The sequence below is a fragment of the Odocoileus virginianus genome, chromosome 13 (assembly GCF_023699985.2).
Source record: "Odocoileus virginianus isolate 20LAN1187 ecotype Illinois chromosome 13, Ovbor_1.2, whole genome shotgun sequence".
NCBI lineage: Eukaryota > Metazoa > Chordata > Mammalia > Artiodactyla > Cervidae > Odocoileus > Odocoileus virginianus.
This window is the reverse complement of record NC_069686.1, coordinates 31,117,315-31,137,126: the sequence shown is the minus strand read 5'-3', so window position 1 is coordinate 31,137,126 and position 19,812 is coordinate 31,117,315. Positions and strand designations below refer to the sequence as shown.

At 38.3% G+C, this 19,812-nt stretch overlaps 1 protein-coding gene and 1 pseudogene across 4 annotated transcripts in view; one reads left to right on the top strand and one right to left on the bottom strand.

Annotated features, from left to right (window-relative positions):
* The window catches only part of GPD2 (glycerol-3-phosphate dehydrogenase 2), a 225,225-nt gene that overhangs the window by 148,417 nt on the left and 56,996 nt on the right, over positions 1-19,812 (top strand). For all 4 annotated transcript variants that reach the window (XM_020910460.2, XM_020910463.2, XM_020910461.2 and 1 more), the window contains exons 4-6: positions 5,253-5,377; positions 6,680-6,777; positions 7,788-7,951. In XM_020910460.2, coding sequence (XP_020766119.1) covers positions 5,253-5,377; positions 6,680-6,777; positions 7,788-7,951 — 387 coding nt within the window. The remainder of the gene's footprint in view (positions 1-5,252; positions 5,378-6,679; positions 6,778-7,787; positions 7,952-19,812) is intronic.
* LOC139038061 (small ribosomal subunit protein eS6-like) lies at positions 9,822-10,627 on the bottom strand (annotated as a pseudogene).

Genomic DNA, 19,812 nt, shown 5'->3' with positions numbered 1-19,812 from the left:
CTATTTGCCATGAAGTGATGGGACCAGATGTCATGATCTTAGTTTTCTGAATGTTGAGCTTTAAGCTAGCTTTTTCACTCTCCTCCTATACTTTCATCAAGAGGCTTTTTAGTTCCTCTTCACTTTCTGCCATAAGGGTGGTGTCATCTGCATATCTGAGGTTATTGATATTTCTCCCAGCAATCTTGATTCCAGCTTGTGCTTCCTCCAACCTAGCGTTTCTCATGATGTACTCTGCATATAAGTTAAATACGCAGGGTGACAATATACAGCCTTGACATACTCCTTTTCCTATTTGGAACCAGTCTGTTCCATGTCCAGTTTTGACTGTTGCTTCCTGACCTGCATACAGGTTTCTCAAGAGGCAGGTCAGGTGGTCTGGTATTCCCATCTCTTTCAGAATTTTTCACAGTTTATTGTGATCCACACAGTCAAAGTGGTCTACTTCTAAATCAGGGAATTAAAAATGGGTGAACAGAAGCTGTTAAATCAAAGAGTCAGGGCTATGGGAGATCCAAGACAATCACTTGGCTTTTCCCGGTCCCTGACAAACCTCATTTATTGATGGGTTAAAGCCTTCCCTGGCTACAGGGTTAATATGAAAAAATTATGTGTCACTGAATACTAAGTTTTGTTAATTTTTAAACTAAGTTTCTAGTTTTGTTAATTAAGGTCTAGTGTTTACTAAGACTCACTTCTAAGATAGTTCCTTGTTGTTATGGTATATTGCTAAAAGATTTAACTAAGTTATTAAAAAGAACACTCTATGTTTATTTCTAAAGCTTATCTCAGTAAGCAATCTTCAGATAAAGATCAGATGCTCCATGATGTACAACCAGGAGATTAACACCTGGCTATAATCATTTAACTAAGTCAGATGACCTGGGGTATACTGGGCCTATACCTAATGAAAGTTCTTGACTTAAATTCTTGCTTGTGACCTTACTAATAACTGCTAGCTGTATTATTTTCTATGTTGCTTGTTTCAGAAGATTGTTTCTTACATTACAAAATGTGTGACTGAGCCTGTGATAACATGCTGATATGCAGTTCCATATGAGATCAATGATTATAATAATGTAACTCTAGATACGGGAAGAAGCAACAAGAAGGGATATTTTCCTGGACCAAGAGGCTAGTAAGACAGGTATGGTCCAGAGACTTTTGCTACTCGCAAGGCCTGTTCCAATAACAGCACAGTGAGTGGCCTATCAATGGAATCTTCCCTAGACCTGAGAATGAGCCTTCCCAGCACCACAGATTAAATGGCCATGAAATCCCCCCAAAACATGCTCAAATGTGTGGCTATCAAGGGACCCTGCTGACGAAGCTGGCACTTGCCAGCTGCCTCTACAAAGGTCATGATGTAATCGTGACCACTGCAAGCTGCTGACCTCCAACACCCCCTGAATGGAGTTCAGGGTGGAGATCAGAAATAAGGCACTCTGTACTCTGGAATAAAACCAGAAGAACCGGCCTTCAGATAGATATTTTCAGATAAAGATTTTATAAGCCCAAATTCTTGCATCTTCTTATACCTAGAGAAACACTAATGTCACGAACCAATGTCTGGTACTGGTTCTCCTGGCTAGCCTCTGAGCAGCTTTCTACTTCTATTAATCTTTGGGCCACATACCTTTAACTTTGTTATTAAGTTTGTTTCTTCTAGAATACAACAAATCCCCAAGTGGTAGTATGACAAGAATATTCCCTGACCAACACCCAGACAATGCTGAAACAAGTCCACCTTATCGTTCCATAGACTCTCATCTCTCTGCATAAATGCACCTGGACAGAGACCAGGCGAAGGGAACCCAGAGCCCACAACGCCCCTCTACAGCCTGAAGAAGCCAGTGTGGTCATCGCCCCTTTTCCTTTGAGACTGGGTTCCCAAATGCCTGAGAAGGGAGATAAGTAGATAATTAGACTTGAGCAGGGTATCAAAAGGGGCCAAAGAATTGGCCCTAAAAATAGAGAGGGAGGAATGTGGTGTCCCAAGGACGAAAGAGCAGATAAAACCAAGTAGGGTCTTGGAATGCAGGAATGGGAAAACCAGACCCTTATCATCCTTCCCTTCCCCATGTTGTAACTATTAATGGAACAGTGTAACCTGTCTCCCCTCTTACCCCATAGGGAGAAGGTATTTGCCCTACTCTTCCCCTACCCAGTATACGTGCCTCATCCAATCAGCAAATGACCCACAAGACCCCTGCCTCACTCCTTGTATGCTGGGTATAAAAGTCTAAAGTCTGGGTATAAAAGGCCTAAGGACCTTTGTTCAACATTGGTTCTACCTTGAGCTGGCCCATTGTTCTAACAGCATCTCCCACTGTAATAAACTTTATTTCCCTCTCATTCTGTCTCATGTCTGGAAATTCTTTTCCAACCCGTGCCCGGACCACAACAATTGTGTCATCCATAAAGAAAGTGAAAGTGTTAGTCACTCAGTTGTGTCTGACTCTTTGGAGCCTCATGGACTGTAGCCTGCCAGCCTCCTCTGTCTCCATGGAATTCTCCAGGCAAGAATACTGGAGTGGGTAGCCATTCCCTTCTCCAGATGATCTTCCTAACCCAGGGATCGAACCCAGGTCTCCTGCATTGCAGGCAGATTCTTTACCATCTGAGCCACCAGGGAAGCCCCATCCATAAAATACCCCCCAAATTTTGTGACCTCAAACAAGAATAGTTTTTTCCTACACAGTGTCCACAATTCAGGAATCTGCCTGGGCCCTCTGACTCTCAGTCTCTCACAGGCTGCAGTGCTTTCTAGCAATTGACATGGATGTTGACATGATTCAGATCCTTACAAGTTACTGGACCGAGGCCTCAGCTCCTTGTGACCTGTTGACTGGGGGATCCATGGGTTCCTTGACTCAGAACAAGACAGCTTGCTTCATCTGAGAGGAACTCAACAGTCTCTGGTAACCTAACCATGGAAGTGGCCAGCCATCATCATGGCTGTATTTTGTTGATTAGAGTAAGACACTAGGTTCAGTCCACAGTCTAGGGTAGGGGATTACGTACTAGGAAGTGCGCTGACTGGGGACTAAGCTTCTTCTCTCATAGCCTGTGGGTACCTTTGGGGAGGTGGGAGCCAGGGGCTGGATGGAAGACTGCTTCTCGGCTCTCAGTCTAATGTCCCTGCCTCTCATGGTGTGGGCATCTTAACACCACGACTGCTTCTAAGACTGGAAGAGAGGTGTGTTTGAAATAACCCGGCTCTTAAATGCCATTTGAAAGTCAACTCCCTCATCTGATCTTCAACTGGAGAAAAAATGGTATATTTTAGTGCTGGAAGGAGAAGTCTGTGTTGGATTTACTAAGTAAAGTTGATAGAACTCACTAACACAGTGCATTCTTAAAGAGATTGCAAATGTAATCGCCACTAAGCAATTTGGGGTTTATATTCTGAGTTTAATTTTTGACCGCCTTTAAGATAAGAGTCCACTGCATTTTCAGATGAAACGCCCATGAAACTTTGCTTCATTTTGTTCACTTACCTTTCTTTTGGTTGGGAGCTACTTAACAGCTTGGTCTGTGTCTACTTTATTTCTAACACCAGCACTTTCGCTGGCACTTAGGCTCTCAAAAATATGTACTAACATGAAATATTTTTGTGTTTAATACATCCTGTACCAAATTAGCTAAACATTGGTAGCATTTTCATAGTTGAGAATTCTACAGATCTTTTTCTGGCATAAATGCTTAAAAAGAGTGACCTGGATCTATGATACCTGTAATTTCTGTGTTATTTTGCTAGTTCATTAGAGCATTAGCAGTTTTGCCCTTGAATTCAAAGTTCTCTACTTTTCTCTCCACAGTTGCCAAATATTTTGTCCTTTGGAGTCAAGGGAATTGCCCTGATTTTATGATGACATTTGGGTACGATATTTGAACTGTTAAAAAGTTATAAAAACGACCCTTTGGTATTAAATGTAATAAATGGCTCTGAATTGAATGCATGCACAGGTTCTCTTATATGAGCTTTGTGAGCCCAAACCGCTCCAGTTACATATTCTCATTGTAATTGGACTCTATGACATTCTCTCATCCCCCAAGAGTATGCCAAGCCATGAAAATTCCTCCTGGCTTCGTGTTGATGTATACTTTGGGTCTTTTGAAGTTTTGGATTTCATCTGTAACTAGCATATGGGACTCATAGTACTGTTGGTCCTCCCAATCCTGAAGAGGCAGAGGTGTGTCTGCAAGAAAACAAAACAAAACATTTCATTCCTAAGAGATTTATTGCAACTCTCAAAGAGAAGGGAGGGTGGAATGACTTGTCCTTATTCAGCCTCATCTTTCTCAAGAATATTGTCTTAACTCATGGCTATTCTGTACTGGGTTCGTTTGTCCTGACATGTATTTTTCTTTGTAATTCTACAGTATTGTGCTTGCATGTCTTCAGTTAGACTGTGAACTCGACATCAAAGGTTATCATCTTCTTTTTTCCTTCTGTTTTGAGGTCTTTGATCTATTTTCCTGATCTCTTTTCCTGTTTTATACGCACTCTCACACCACTCTGGCAAGAGGAACATGCATGTAGTCTAGATTCATGGTTGATGCATGTAGTCTAGATTCATGGTTGATGCGTTAGAGTTGGGGCTTCCCAGATGGCGCTAGTGGTAAAGAATCTGCCTGGCAATGCAGGGAGTGCCAGAGATGTGGGTTCAATCCCTGGCTCAGGAAATCCCCTGGAGGAGGGCAATGGCAATCTATTTCAGGATTCTTGCCTGGAGAATCCCATGGACAGAGGAACCTGGTGGGCTACAGTTTATAGGGTCACAAAAAAGTCAGACGTGACTGAAGTAACTTAACACATGTGCATTAGAGTTGACTGAAGTCGAGAGGCTGGCACATGTCTGGACTCTTGTAGTGAGGAGTTAGTCAGTTCCAGAAGGCATCGTGATAATACTGAGTTAGCTCTACATGGATAAAGATGGACGCCAGTCTTCCCTTCAACCGTGGAAACACACCAGAGTATATTACTGCCTTGAAATTGCACTGTAATATTTTCTAGTTGTGATTCATTCACAGTTTAATATGCTTCTAGTTCTGGTTTGACTTTTCCCCCAGGAAGAGACTAAAATCTCTTCATTATAATATAGACAGTGTACTGCACTTTGAATACAAATTTATCCATGTTCAGAGTAATTTTTCTTGTGATTGTCTCTACCCTGGAGAAGTGCCTTTAATGAATTACATACAAATTGTGTAATTTAAGAAGTTAATTTGGTTTTCTGGTTACACAGGACTAAAAACAGCCCTTGTTGAAAGAGATGATTTCTCATCGGGGACCAGCAGCAGAAGCACTAAATTGATCCATGGTGGTGTGAGATATCTTCAGAAGGCTATCATGAAGTTGGATATTGAGCAGGTAATTGTGTATGCTGGTTGTTAAACAAAAATTGTTACTATGCTTTTTTTCTACCCAATTAAATCAGTTTTTTGTTTTTTTTTTTCTTTTAATGGCCTTTAACATTTCTTCCTATTGGAAATACCTATTTAGTGTCTTCTGCTGGAGTGTCTTTCAGGAGAGGCGTGTCAGGTTTTTGTTGTTGTTTTTTCCTGTAGCAACATGTTCATGAGTAACCAGGGTCCTGTTCTACACAGACATGTCACAGTAGCAGATTTACAAGGTCACTTTTGGATGTGTCACCTTTTAACAGTTGTGATTGTTTTTTGCTTTGTTTTTCTGACCGCTGGTCACCCAATTGCTACTTCCCAAGCGGGTTCAGGGGAGCTCTGTTGTAATACATGAGAAGTATTAGACTGATCTTAACTGCAAATGCAGTCACACTGCATATTGTCACTGACATATTCTGAAGAAAAAGATGATCTGAGTCATGGTTTTTTTTTTTATGTCACACTTTGTTGTGTCCAGTCTGCCACCATTTGAAAACTGCCAAGGCAGTGTGGAAGATGACATTTCCCAGAGGGGGTAAAAAAAAAAATCAGCTGAACTCCCTCTCTGCTTCTCGTCCATGAAAAACACAGCAGCACTGACTTGACATTGTCAGTTTTAACTCTGTCCCTTTTCTTACATGTCTGTTTAGGACCATGATGGACGTAAAGAAAAGAGCATAGGGTTTAGAATCGGATGGCTTGTGATGTGCTATAACTTATTTATTCAGTTTCTATAAGCCTCAGTTTTCTCATTTGTAAAAATTAGTATTAGGATAGTAATGCTGGGTCTTCAGAGAGGGATAATGAAGACTAAAGACAAAAGCTTTTTCATGATCATTTATAAAATACCATGCAACTCCTAAGTACTATGTCTCTTTGGGCTAGTGGAGGCAAGAAGAAAACGTTTAACATGAATTTGAACAATCTGTTATCTCTTACATGAGAAAATATTATGGGGGACTGAGAAAAGGGACAATACAGACAATGCAAGATAAATTGTTACAATAATCTTGTAACTCAAGTCAGGAAAATATCTTACACCTGGGAACTCTGGCAGCATGTTTTTCTCCTATGCAAATACAGTTAAGGTTTCTAAAAAATCTTTCAGGTTGACAGCATGATGTATTATTAGAAATTTGATTAGGAGGGAGCCATCTTCACTCAGAGGTAGAGAGGTTTCTGTGTATCAATCAGTTGGCAGGGTGTCTATTTGCCATTTGAAAATATTATGATCTGTTACTGCCAAACTAATTTTCTCTGTTTTGCTTTTCAGTACAGGATGGTAAAAGAAGCCCTTCATGAGCGTGCCAACCTGCTGGAAATTGCTCCCCATTTATCAGCCCCGTTGCCTATTATGCTTCCAATTTACAAGTAAGCCTTTTGGTACCATCAGTATACTCTTTGCTTATCTGAGGCCAATAGAACAACCCAGTTTTAATGGCAGAAGTTCCTCAATGTGTATTTCTTAAAGTAGTTGTAATTAGTCCTAATCTTTAATCCTTTTAAAATATTTTCCTTTGTTGTATTTTAAAAAGTGTGACTTTTCCTAAATTGCTCTCTGCCAACTCACCTCTGAGGGCTAGATCTTGAAGGCAAAGTGGCTTGTGTTCTGCTTTTATAATTAGTCCTTTTAAACTCCAGTTTCTGAGAGTACATAGAGGAACAACTGCATTTGCACTGGGAAATATAAGAGGGTCATTTGCAGGCTAAAATGCAGAGCCAGGATGTATCCTGCTGCGAAATCTGAACTGACATATATCAACTCCAAACCCTAAGCCATTTTGTGTCATTTTAAATTTCTGAGTTAACCAAACCTGAAATTTGGTTTGTAGGTGTCAGATAATCGTAAATTATTAAACCCAATTTTCTGAATATTGTTAGAGCTATCCATCAAGTTGACTTAAACTGGAATACAGACAATAGTAAATACAGGATTATGTAGCTCTGTTAGCTGCATGAGTGTTTTGTGGAGTCTAGAAACAGATTTTATAATTTTTGTCCATATTTTGTCATAGATGGCTTGAGACACCTTAAGCCAATGAGTCTCTACCCTGGGTGTACATTAGAGTCACTCTGGTCTTTGCCCTAGTCTAGTTCACTTGATCTCTAGGAACACAAGATCCAGGCAGTTATGTTTATTTTTGATGCTCCCTAGAAAGTCTAATATGCAGTCAAGTCCAGAACCACTGCCTTTGAGATGATTCGTTTATGTATGTAATTCAGCTGAGCTGATCTCAGAACAGGAAGGCACTTCTCTTGTTTCTTATGCAGTACACTTGTAGATATACTTTGCTTTTCTTAATAAAAAGTGTCTTATAAATGACATTCTATAATGTTATACTCTGTTTATAAAGAAACCTTTTCCCCTCTTTATGCTGTAGGTGGTGGCAGTTACCATACTACTGGATAGGAATCAAGCTATATGATCTGGTTGCTGGAAGTAATTGCCTGAAAAGCAGTTATGTCCTCAGCAAATCAAGAGCCCTTGAGCATTTCCCAATGCTCCAGAAGGACAAACTAGTAGGAGCAATTGTCTACTATGATGGTACGTGATTTTTGTTTTTTCAGGATACTTTTCTCTCACTCCTGACCCTTACAGTGTATTCTTAATGAGATAGTTTTGCATACTAATTAATGCTAATATTACACAACACACAAACACACATGTGCACTCTGCACGTAGTGTTTTGCTTTTAATATTGCTCGATCTTGAATATTCCTTCGACTTTGAATCTCATGGTTGGCTTGGTCCGTTTTCCATCATTGTGCATTTTGGGCCCCACCTTCATGCCATTTAATTTGTTATATGTTTGCCAGTGAACGCTTGCCTTATGAATATATTATAATGTTGAAAGCAGCTGAGGATCTGTTAGGTTTTCTAGATGAAACCTCTATTTTCAAGGGGTTATAAGCCTAGGGAAAAATGCCTCTGGACTGAAATGGACATGTTCATATTTTGCACAGGACACAATTCTCGAACATATAATTTGTGTGATGAAGGTAGATGAACATTGCATCTGTTAAACCAGTCCGTTCTTGTTTTTTTTTTTTCTTCAGTCCCTCAGTTTTTAATGCTTCTTTTATTGTTATTAGATGTTTTCTAACAGTGACATTATCTAGTACCCATTTGCCTTGTGTTCAGTGTTCATTCATTGTGTTTGTGTATGTGTTAACAATACAGTTTTGTACACTTTTATTTGAAGGAACTAACCACTTAACATAGCTCCAGATGAACCACAATACAACACACATCACAGGAAAAGCTGTTTGTGAAATTTTACTGTGGTTTTTAAGGGAGAATGGAAATGGAAAATAGTCCAGGAATTTCTGTTTATAAATAAATAGCTGGACACAGATAACTGTGCACATTCAAAAAGTCTTAGAAATTTTGTGGCACAAAGGACAGCTTAGGCCCTATAGCGAAGTGAGTTGTTAAAATCCCACTATGTGATCTTACATATTTAGTGTTAGATATCTAAACTCTTAGTATGAAGAAATGTTTTGTGTTTTTCTTTTTTCAGGAGACTTTGATATTTATACTTCATAATACGGGATATCTTTTAGGCTACCCGCTTTGTTTCTCCTCAGCGTTAGGTTTCTGAATCAGTTTAGCTATCTGTCAGGCTTTCATGTATGAATGCAAAATGTATACATGCAGATGGGATAATGGGGACAAACTCAAGAAAATATGTTAGGAGTAACAATATTAGACAAATGTTAAGGGTCTTTGACAAACGTTAAAAGCCAGAAAATGCACAGTTTACAGTGCCTTGCAGCATCTAAACACCACAGGGGGGCACTTAACTACTTTTTTGGTGCCCCTCATTGAATCTCATGTTAAAGGACAATCTTAACTGAATTTTCTTTCCCTTCTTCAAACTCTTAATGTTAATCCATTGTAGTTTGTTGGGTGATTACATTAAAGAGGTTTTTGGTGCAGGAGGAACCAGAAGGCATTCTGCAAATGGACCTCTGCCCATCCTTCCATGGAAATGTTTGTGCCCTTGCCTCTTAATTTTAATCCCTCCCATGCAAACTCTCTCAAGTACTTGGCCATTTTTTTTACCATGTGATCTATTGAACACAAATGACTTTTATTTATTGTTTTTATTTTTTAGCTTGTGCGTATCTGAATCTCCTTGAGGGGAATGTTAGTGGATGTCATATCTGAATTTGTGGTGTCCTGTCTTATGTTGGTTTGATAGTGTTATGAATTATAGATTCTTATTGATTCTATGTAGAGAAACCAAGGGAAATCTATGTCACATAATGCAGGAAAAGCATTATCATATTAAAATCAGAGGAAGGAGGATTTCTTTAATCTACAATTGGCTTTTATAGCTTGTTACAGACTGCAAAATTGTGAGTTTAGCAAAGATTACTGAAAAGTTTAAAAATTATTATTATTATTATTTTTTTTGATGTCTGATCTTATTTATTTGTTACTCTTGGAACATCTCATTTTTGACTGGACTCAGACTTAGAAGTAGAAGCTCTCAGAGAGGACAGCCTCCGTCTCTTGGCAATCTGTTCCTGCCGTTTTTCTTTGGCCTCCTTCATTCTCTTGGCCAAAAGTTTAGCATATTCTGCAGCCTCCTCTTGTTTTTCTTAGTACGCTGTTTCTTCAGAGCAATACGCCGGCGTGTTGCCGAACTCGTGGAGTCACGAGACGCTGAATCTTGGGTGCTTTAGTCCTAGGTTTCTTACCTTCTTTGGGGGCTTTCGCACAACATACTGGCGGACATCATCTTCTTTAGAGAGACTGAAAAGTTTGCGGATTCTGCTAGCTCTTTTGGGACCCAGGCGACGAGGCACTGTAGTATCAGTGAGTCCAGGAATATCCTTCTCCCCTTTTTTCACGATGACCAAGTTGAGAACACTCAGATTGGCATCCACAATGCAACCCCGTATAGATTTGCGCTTTCCCTCTCCAGTCCTCCTTGGTCTGTAAGGAATGCCCCTTACTCAGTAGCAGGCGAACTCGGCCATGGGTCAAGACACCCTGCTTCATGGGGAAACCCTGCTTATCGTTCCCGCCACTGATTCGGACCACATAACCCTTCCATTCTTCACCCAGAGCGTCAGCAGCAACTTCCGTGGCCATACGCTTCTCGTAGAAGGTACGAAGTTTTCGTTCATCGTCCACTTCAGTGAGCTTCTGGCAGCCAGTGGCCGGGAAAGAGATGTTCAGCTTCATTCTGAAGTGGCCGACAGCCTCCGAGGTGCCACGAAAAAGAGACCAAAAAATTATTTTTAAAAGAAATTCAAACTGAAAATTGATTGTGAAACCCAAGTCTTGAAAAAGTAAAAATCATTCTAGTCACTGGAAATAGTTTCTTTTTGAATTTTGTTCTGAAATGATGTAGGTCCAACCATGTCATGCTTGAGGCAAGACAAAACAGCAATGTGAAACAGTGTAGTTCTACAGTATCACAGCTGTATTCACAGGTAGGCAACTCTTGTTAAACCTAATGGTGTGATGAGCAAATTAAATAACAACATGGAAATAAGGTAGAAAGGAGCATATAGAAAGGAATTAAATGTGATAAATGTGTGCTCAGAGAAAGAAAAGGATGACTTACTCTTTAACCAGAAAAATAGCATTATTATCCTGCTACCAAAGTACTTCAGAAAGGAAAAAATACTTAAGCATATACCATTGCAGTTGAATTCTGAACACTGTAATTTATAAGATAAACCTTTCTTGGCAATAACAACAACATAGCCATGCAGGAGACCCCGGTTCGATCCCTGGGTTGGGAAGATCCCCTGGAGAAGGGAAAGGCCACCCGCTCCTGTGATCTTGGGCTTCCCTGATGGTTCAGATAGTGAGGAATCCTCCTGCAGTGCGGGAGACCTGGGTCGATCCCTAGGTTGGGATCTCCCGGAGGAGGGCCTGGCAGCCCACTCCAGTGTTCTTGTCTGGAGAATTGCCGTAGACAGAGGAGCCTGGTAGGCTCCAGTCCACGGGATCCAAAGTGTCAGACGCAACTGAGTGACTAAGCACAGCACAGCACAACGTGCTATATATTACATCCCCAGAACTTATTTATCTTGTTACTAGAAGTTTACATCTTTGACCACATACTTTCTTTTTTTCACATGATTCATTTATATGAAATGTCCTGATTAGTCATATTTACACAGATATGGAAACACTCTGGTTGTGAAGAAATAGGAAAGAGGGTAGGATTCGAGCTTGATGGCTGTAGGGCAGAGAGTATCTTTTATTATTATTTTTAATTGGAATATAGTTGGTTTACAGTGTCATGTTAGTTTCAGGTGTAGAGCAAAGGGATTCTGTTAATGTGGTAATTACAATGGCTGCTCTGTGCTTGCCGTATTTTGTTAATCTCTGAAAAACAAACTCACATATGTGGAGGAATAACTACCATCTTTTTTCAGTATGCCATGCTTTTGCGACCTCACAAACTGTATAGACAAAGTAGATGTCAGATCTTTCAGTAAAATCCCTATGAAGTGAAAGTTGGGGTAGGAAGTGACATACCAGGTTATATTTTCTTTTTTATATTATGTTAGAGAAAACAATAGTCATCTCACTGGTTTTCTGCCTGAGACAAGTCTAGTGTTTTTACTCTGTCCCTCTTCCTGTCCTACCAGAGAGTGACCAGCTGTGCCAGTCTGTGGCCAGGACCACTGATCGTGGGTGTCCATGTATATGTTGGTGACTGGTGGAGCTCTTCCCACATCAGCAAGAAATGTTTAAGGCACGATAGACTCAGGTGACTTGGCAGGCTGTGAGGTTCTTGAGCCAGATGTGGATGGTTTGCCAGTTTCCTCAGAAACTCACTTGTCTTCCTCAACTTTACTCTGCTTGATCCTAGAGATCTTTGCTGCCATTCTAGTTGAACTTCACTCATCCAATCCAGTACACAGAAAATGAGATATAATTAAAAATCATTAAATATTTAAAACCATAAGATACCCCCATTAAGCTTCTGTAAGATGCAACTGGAGAACAAAATTACAGCTTTAAATCCTTCCTTCTGAGAGTCCAGGCAGTGACAAAGAGAGATATCTGTTATTTCATACTCGATGATGCCCTTAAGTATTCCTTATGCACATATGAAAATAGCAACCTGCGAGAAATTACATTAGCTTTCCTAATGTAAATAAAAGTTGGTTACAGCCATGTTTCAAAGGGGGAATTGAAACCCAAGTTTCACTAGAATATTCATTTTTATTCCAACCTAAAACTCACAGCATACAAATAGATGAATTCAGCTTGTGAGAGAGCAAAGCCAATTTAATCTCTGGCTCCCCCGAGGTAAATGTAGTTCACGGTCCTGCCCCCACCCCAACCTCAGCTATAATCCCTGGCTCCTGGAGGTAAAAATGCACTGAAGTGAGGAAAATTCTGCAGCGGGATATAATGATCCAAAATGACAGGGACAATAATGACAATGAATTTCATGTCTCCCAGTCATGAGCTGGAGATGCTTGACTAGGCTGACTTATACAATTAAATTGTTACAGGTACAGCAGGAGATGCAGTTAGCCGTGTGCTTTGGGGAACGATGCCTCTGGCTAAAGGCATATTGTGGAATCCAGACTCTTTTGTTAGGAACAAACTATTATTCCTCTAGGCATGTACCCACAATTGTATACTTTAATAAAAGAAAGCCTGGGTTAAAGACAAGTCTTTTAAGGTGTTGATTTTATCTAGTTTGAAAGCTTTAAAAAAAGGAAAGAAAAATCAATTACCCAGTAACACAAAGGTGATCTTTTTTTTTGGTCTTGTGTTTTCATTTTTATTTCATTTTGTTCTTGGAGCATAAGTCAAACCTAAAGATGGTGCCTTTAATCCTCATTTACATTATTTGCAAACACAGTTGTTGAACTATAATTGGGTGTTCTTTAAATCTTACAGATACATTGGTTTCTTCAGAACAGAAATAGATACAATAGACAACCAAATAGTATGGATTTACAAATGAAATAGCCGTGCCATTTTGCAAGTTTGTCTCTGTGTTTAGTACAGCTCTTCTAAGGTTGTTAAGGTGATCCTAAAGTGGTTGTGTGAACCTCCTGGGTTGCACAAGACCTCGACTAGGGGTAAGGAAGAGTATTTTGGAAATTTTACTTAGACCTGTTTCTATCAAATTCCTTAGAAATGTGTTTTTTTACATATGGTTTAAATGGCTATTTTATATACACACACACACACACACACACACACACACACATATAATAGTAGAAGTATGTAATTTATGAATAAATGTCCATATTGGAGTTATATGTTGACATTTACTCTACTTCTGGAATACTCAACTTTTCTTTTTTGTACCACTGGGTTAGTAATTTGTCATCATTTTAAGTATAAATCGCAGAGAAACTCTTACATGTGGCAAGCAGGAGATATGGACAAAAGTTTATTGCAGCACTGGGAATAACTTCAAAAAGCAAAATAATTCAAATATCTAGCAAGAGACAAATGAATAAGTAGCCTATAGTGTATTCACATAGTGGAGTAAAATAGAGCATTGAAAGTGACTGAACTAAGCTAAGCTGAACAACAGGGATGTCTTAGAAAATATATGTTGAAGATGGTATGATAACCTGTCTTACAGTTGTAAGCAATCATACTTGAAGAATGCTTTCCAGACTGTCATGGCGGTCCATCGGTAAGTAACCTGCCTGCCAATGCAGGAGACGTGGGTTCAGTCCCTGAGTCAGGAAGATCCCCTGGAGGAGGAAATGGCAACCCAACCACTCCAGTATCCTTGTCTGGGAAATCCTATGGACAGAGGGGCTTGGCAGGCTACAAGTCCATTGGGTCGCAGAGAATCAGACACAACTGAACAGCTAAACAACGAAGTGCAATTGAAGCAGTCAGTACTATGAAAGTAGATGGCTTAAGTTTACAAACTTTATTGAGTTTTGAGCTGCACATCTATGAATTTAGTTTATAATGTGTTGCTCATGAAGTGTTTTGAGCCTCAAATAAATTAATAAATATAAAATAACTTTTTAAAGTATAAAATTGTTTAAATTTTAACTGTTTTATTTGGGTCAATTTTATGCATATTGTATCAACCATCAAATTTCAGCTTTTCACAAAAATATTCTAAAGCAAAGCATCAATTCCACAAATGTCCCCATATATATTTATATATATATATTTAAAACTTGCAGATTCTTCCAGAAAATTTACAAAACATTCTTAGGAAAAAGGAAAATATTGTGCACACAAGTATGTTTTACATAAGTATATACTCTTTGATGTTTAAGGGTTAAAGAACACTTTTTAAAAGAACTTACTCTAAAATTATCTACTTCTTAGATGTTGATTTAAAACCTACTAGTTTTAATATTTTCCCTGTCTATATGAAGTTTTACACTTAAATAAATTTAGTGAATAATTTTTATCTTGATTTCCTCCTGTCAGCTTTTCCATTGTATTTCTCTTGTTTTTTGTGAGTTACATAAATGAAACTGACATTATTGCTCATATAGCAGTCATATATTTTGCCCCGCAATGCTGCCTTTTTGCTCTTCAGTGTATCTGGATACCAACTAATGCTAAATGAAGTTTGACATGTACCCCTAAGAAACAAAACTTATAAATTGTGGCTTCAAAGGAAACCTTGAGTAAATAGGGCACATTTGTGTCTACCCAGGCTAACATCCAACATATGCTTTAGCTTCCTGATGGTGAGACGGAGCAAAATAGCCCCTAGGAAAGCTTGCAATTGTTTACTGCTCACTTGACCATCATGTATTAAATACTATCATATATTAAATTTATTCTAATTAGTTTTCTTTCTGAAGAAAATCAAAAGCACACAAAAGTAGGTTTGATCAGGTGTAGCATACTGAGATAGTAATTCATTTCGAGATAGTAATTCATAACTCTGCATCTAAAAGCTTTAAAACAATGCTAAAATTCACCAGTAGAAAGATATACTTCTGATGGGGTCACAGAAAGATAACTTCTCTCTCACACTCTGTTGCTCAATTGAGCTTTTAAAAAAGATGCAGGATCAAAGATTTTCCCTCTTTCCTCCAGTTTACTCTTTCATCCAAAAAATCTTTCTGAAGGTTCTATTTTCTAAGTACTGTGACTAGTATTAGATCCAAATGCATTAAGGACAGAGTTCTGAGCTTACAGATTTTGAGAGGGTTCACTGCATATATTCCAAATATCGGGCCAAACATGTGGTCTCCACTACCAATAATGTTTTGCATTTGCGTAGCAGAGTATGGTTTTCAAAACATTTTTTTCCCCATAAATTGTCTTAGTTGATCAAACTCAGCATATACTGAAATGGAAATCATGATTCCTATTTTCCAGGAGAAGTTCAGAATCAGTTAAATAGCTAGATCAATGTTTTGGACATGCAGCGATGTGAAAATAATTTTTTTCCTTGGCTAAACATAAAGAACTTTACAAAAAGTTATAACATTATGTCTTCTTTCAGCTATCATTAGGTTTTAAGTCAGTTATATGCTTTAACAAAATATAGCCAAGCAGTTGCATTTTTAACTAAAGGAAACTTTAGACATATGCAAAATAATGAGAGTAATAAAATGAACTTCTAGTTTCAACACATAAACTCATGGCCCAGCTTCATCTATCCACCTGTTTGCTGTCCCCAGATAACAAATATTCCTCCTTGGATATTTCAGTCTATAGCTTTAAAGTTAAGAATTTTCTTTAAAATATAGCCACACTTAAAATGTTTAATAGTAATTCCTTAAGATCAAATGTCTGATCATGATCCCATGTCACCTATAGTATCATAACCTTAATTGGCTCCCGATTAAAAAGTAAACCTATAAAATAAACAAAATCCTAGTTAAGGTTTCTGTATACCAATTCATTCTTTTTAACTAATAGTTTCCTATCCCTTCCTTTGTTTCCTCATGGTTTTGTTTAACAGTTCCCTTGTGTTTCCTGTACAATGGTTTTAGGCTTGTCCCATTAATCTGTTGCTGTAAAAGCTACAACACCCAAGCTTAGTGACTCAAAATATCAATGGACTCTCTCAGAGTTTTGAGTATTGATGGGCTCGCCTGGGCGTTTCTTATTTGGGACCCCCCCTACAAGCAATGAGGTGCTGGCTGAGGCTGGAGTCTTGCGAAAGCTTTCTTACCTACATGTCTGGCTCCTGGGCTGAGAAGACTGAAATAGCTAGGGGCTAGTCCCATGTCTTTTTCTCATCATGGCTTTTCCACATGGCTGAGTTGGACTTCTATGTAGTCAGACTTATGTGGTGGCTGGCTTACCCCAGTGAGAATGAAGAGACCGAGTCTTAAATGCAAGACTTCTGCCTTAGCCTTGGAAGTCGCACAGTGTCACTTCTACCATATTCTGTTAATTAAAGTGAATCACAGAGGCATCCCAGATTTAAGAGATTGGTTGTTGTTGTTTAGTCACTAATTTGTGTCCAACTCTTTTGCAACTGTATAGACTGTAGCCCACCAGGCTCCTATGTCCATGGGATTTCCCAGGTCCCAATACTGGAGTGGGTTGCCATTTCCTTCTCCAGAGAATATTCCCAACCTGGGGATCGAACCCTTGTCTCCTGCTTGGCAGATGGATTCTTTACCACTGAGCCACCACAGTGCAAGAAAAACAGGAAGCATAGTTTATTGGAGGTGGGGAGGTGGGACATGTTTAGTGATTAGCTACAAGAAGGCTGGATCAAATTGTTTTGTCAAAAATAATTTTTAGGTGGTGGTGTGAATTTCCATCACTGGTCTTCTTGCTTCCTTTGTCATGATTATTTTCTAGATTGATTTCAGTATGTCACTAGAGGTTAGGGGGTTAAAATGGCACTTTTCTAACTCTGCCATTCCAACTTCATTCATTAGTTAGAATGGTCATAATTTCCCAGTAGTAACTTTTTGGCTACCTTGAGATACGTTTTTGTATAAAATTTCTGGATAAATTTCTAGATTCTATCATTTATATGCTAGTTTCAATAATAATGAGTTAGTTTTCTAGTATACTCCAAATGTGATGAGTTTATTTGATTATTAATTAAGTTCATGGTTTTAAATATGTTTGAAATGTATCAGTCTATTAGAGTTGCTGGTGTTCAAACTACTCTTTCTCTGACTCATGGGCACCTCTCCAAGTTGGCTTCTGATCCCTTTTGATGAGCTGTCAATGGTCTATGATGACTTCTGTGTTATCTGCTATGACAAAATAATCCAGGCTAATCTCATAAACTTTTCTGACTTAGACCTGAAAGCGTTCATTTCTTCCATAAGTTTTGACTTCTTCTTGTAGGAAATGATAATTAGAGACCATAGTCTATTTGTTAGGGATATTCATTACTACTTGGTCACTTCTAGGCTTTTCTATAGAAAGAGTTAAGAAAAAATTTTTGTTTAAAAAAGAAAAATATGATGAATTCTCAGACATCTATGCTAAATTGCTTCAGTTGTGTCTGACTCTTTATGAGCCTATGGACTGTAGCCCACCTGGCTCCTCTCTGTCCATGGGATTCTCCAGGCAAGAATACTGGAGTGGGCTGCAATGCCCTCCTTTGGGCGATCTTCCCATCCCAAGGATCGAACTCACTTCTCTTACGTCTCCTGTATTGGCAGGTGATTCTTTACTGTTAGTGCCGCCTGGGAAGCTTTCTTAGACATAATTAATTATACTTAAACTCATGAGTACCTGACTTTATTTAATCTCATCAATCATACCTCCAGGAATTTTATTATTGAAACCAGTTTAAGATTGTTGTTGTTGCAGTTTTGTTGTTTTTGTTGTCCTTAGAGTATATGCCAATGGGAATATATGAATTACTGTCTTTTAAAGGTACTTTACATAGTTTCTATTGGTGTGACTAAGCCATCAGCTTGATACAACAAATCATTTTAATTTTTCTTTCTATTTTTAGGGATTTCTCTTTTTAAAAGTGTTCTTTAAAAAAAAATAGGTAAGATACAGGGCTTCAAAGTCAAAATAGACACAAAAGCTATTCAAATAAGGCTAGCTTCTCTCCCTTCTCACCATTTCCTCATTTTCCTTAAAGATAACATTTTTAAAAATAGAATTTTGGCTTATCCTCTTATTGTGTGTATGTGTATGCATATGGGTATATATTATGTACGCTTTCATTTGCTTCTCCTCCCATTCCTTAGATAATAGTAATGCCTTTCTCTTTTCATCTAATACAATGAATATTTCATTCCATGGTAGTATAAGGAGCCCCAAACTTTTGAAAAGGTGAATTTAAAAAGAATCCAGGAACCAAATTTCATGGAATTAAATATTATAGTCATGTTCACTGCTTAGATCAGAATATATGCATTGATACATACAACCTTAGTCATCATCAATATTTTCAAGTTAGTTTTCTTTTTAAAAAAATATTATTTATTTATTTGACTGTGGCGGCTTAGCTGCTGTGTGTGGGCTTCTCTCTAGTTGTGGAGTGCAGAGATCTATCCCAGATGTATCCCAGAGATTCTGCGATAGAACCACAGACCCCTGTATTCCAAGGCAGGTTCCTGTCCTTAACCACTCGACCACCAGGGAAGTCTGAAATTATTATTTTTTTAATAAGTGAAAATGAAATTTTGTTTCTTTGGACACCACACAACAATGGCACATCCATTCTTTTTATCTGTATAGGGAGATGAAAATTAGGCTGTGAGTCTCAAATGCTTTTATTGTCATCCTCTGATTTGTTTAAATTTGCTAAAACCTAGTAATCATCTGCTTGTGTTTAAAGTCAATCTTCAGACTAAATATTCATGTTAAGTACAGTCTTTTTAAATAGATGGACCTGTTTTATGCTAATATATGAAATTATACACTTCTTAGTAAAATTTTATTTTATATTCTTTATAGTAATGATGAATTAAAATTTTTAGACATGAAACTAATTAATTGTAGTTTATGGTTAAGACTTTCAATTTTTATTTTCCGCTTTTGTTTTAGAGACCTTGGGAAAACACACTCCCAGGAAATAGGAGCACTGTTTAAATGTGCCACGTATTGAAATTTAAAGTAACTATCCCCCAGTACATTTGTCTCAAAGTAGTTCTCCTTCAGAGAGAGATACGGTCTCTTAGATCATATTTGGAAAGAAATAATTACCATTGGAATGTGGGGAAATAAATAGGAAATAAAAAAAGCCAGAATAATTGATCTTTAGAACTGTTTTTTCTTACTACTTTATTGTATGACAGTGTCTATTGGCAGAGTCCCCAGGTGCCCACTGATCTATGCACTCTAGCATGTTTTCTAGAATTCTTTCAAGGAGATTAAGAGTCTTTGTCCAGATAAATGCTCAGGAAAAGGAAGAAAGAGAGAAAAAAAATAGTCAAATCAATATTTAGCTGTTCATACCACACAGTGGCTTTCTTAGTGTAATGGAAGGCCAGGCCGGTATCTACCTTCACAAGAAATAGCAGTAATAA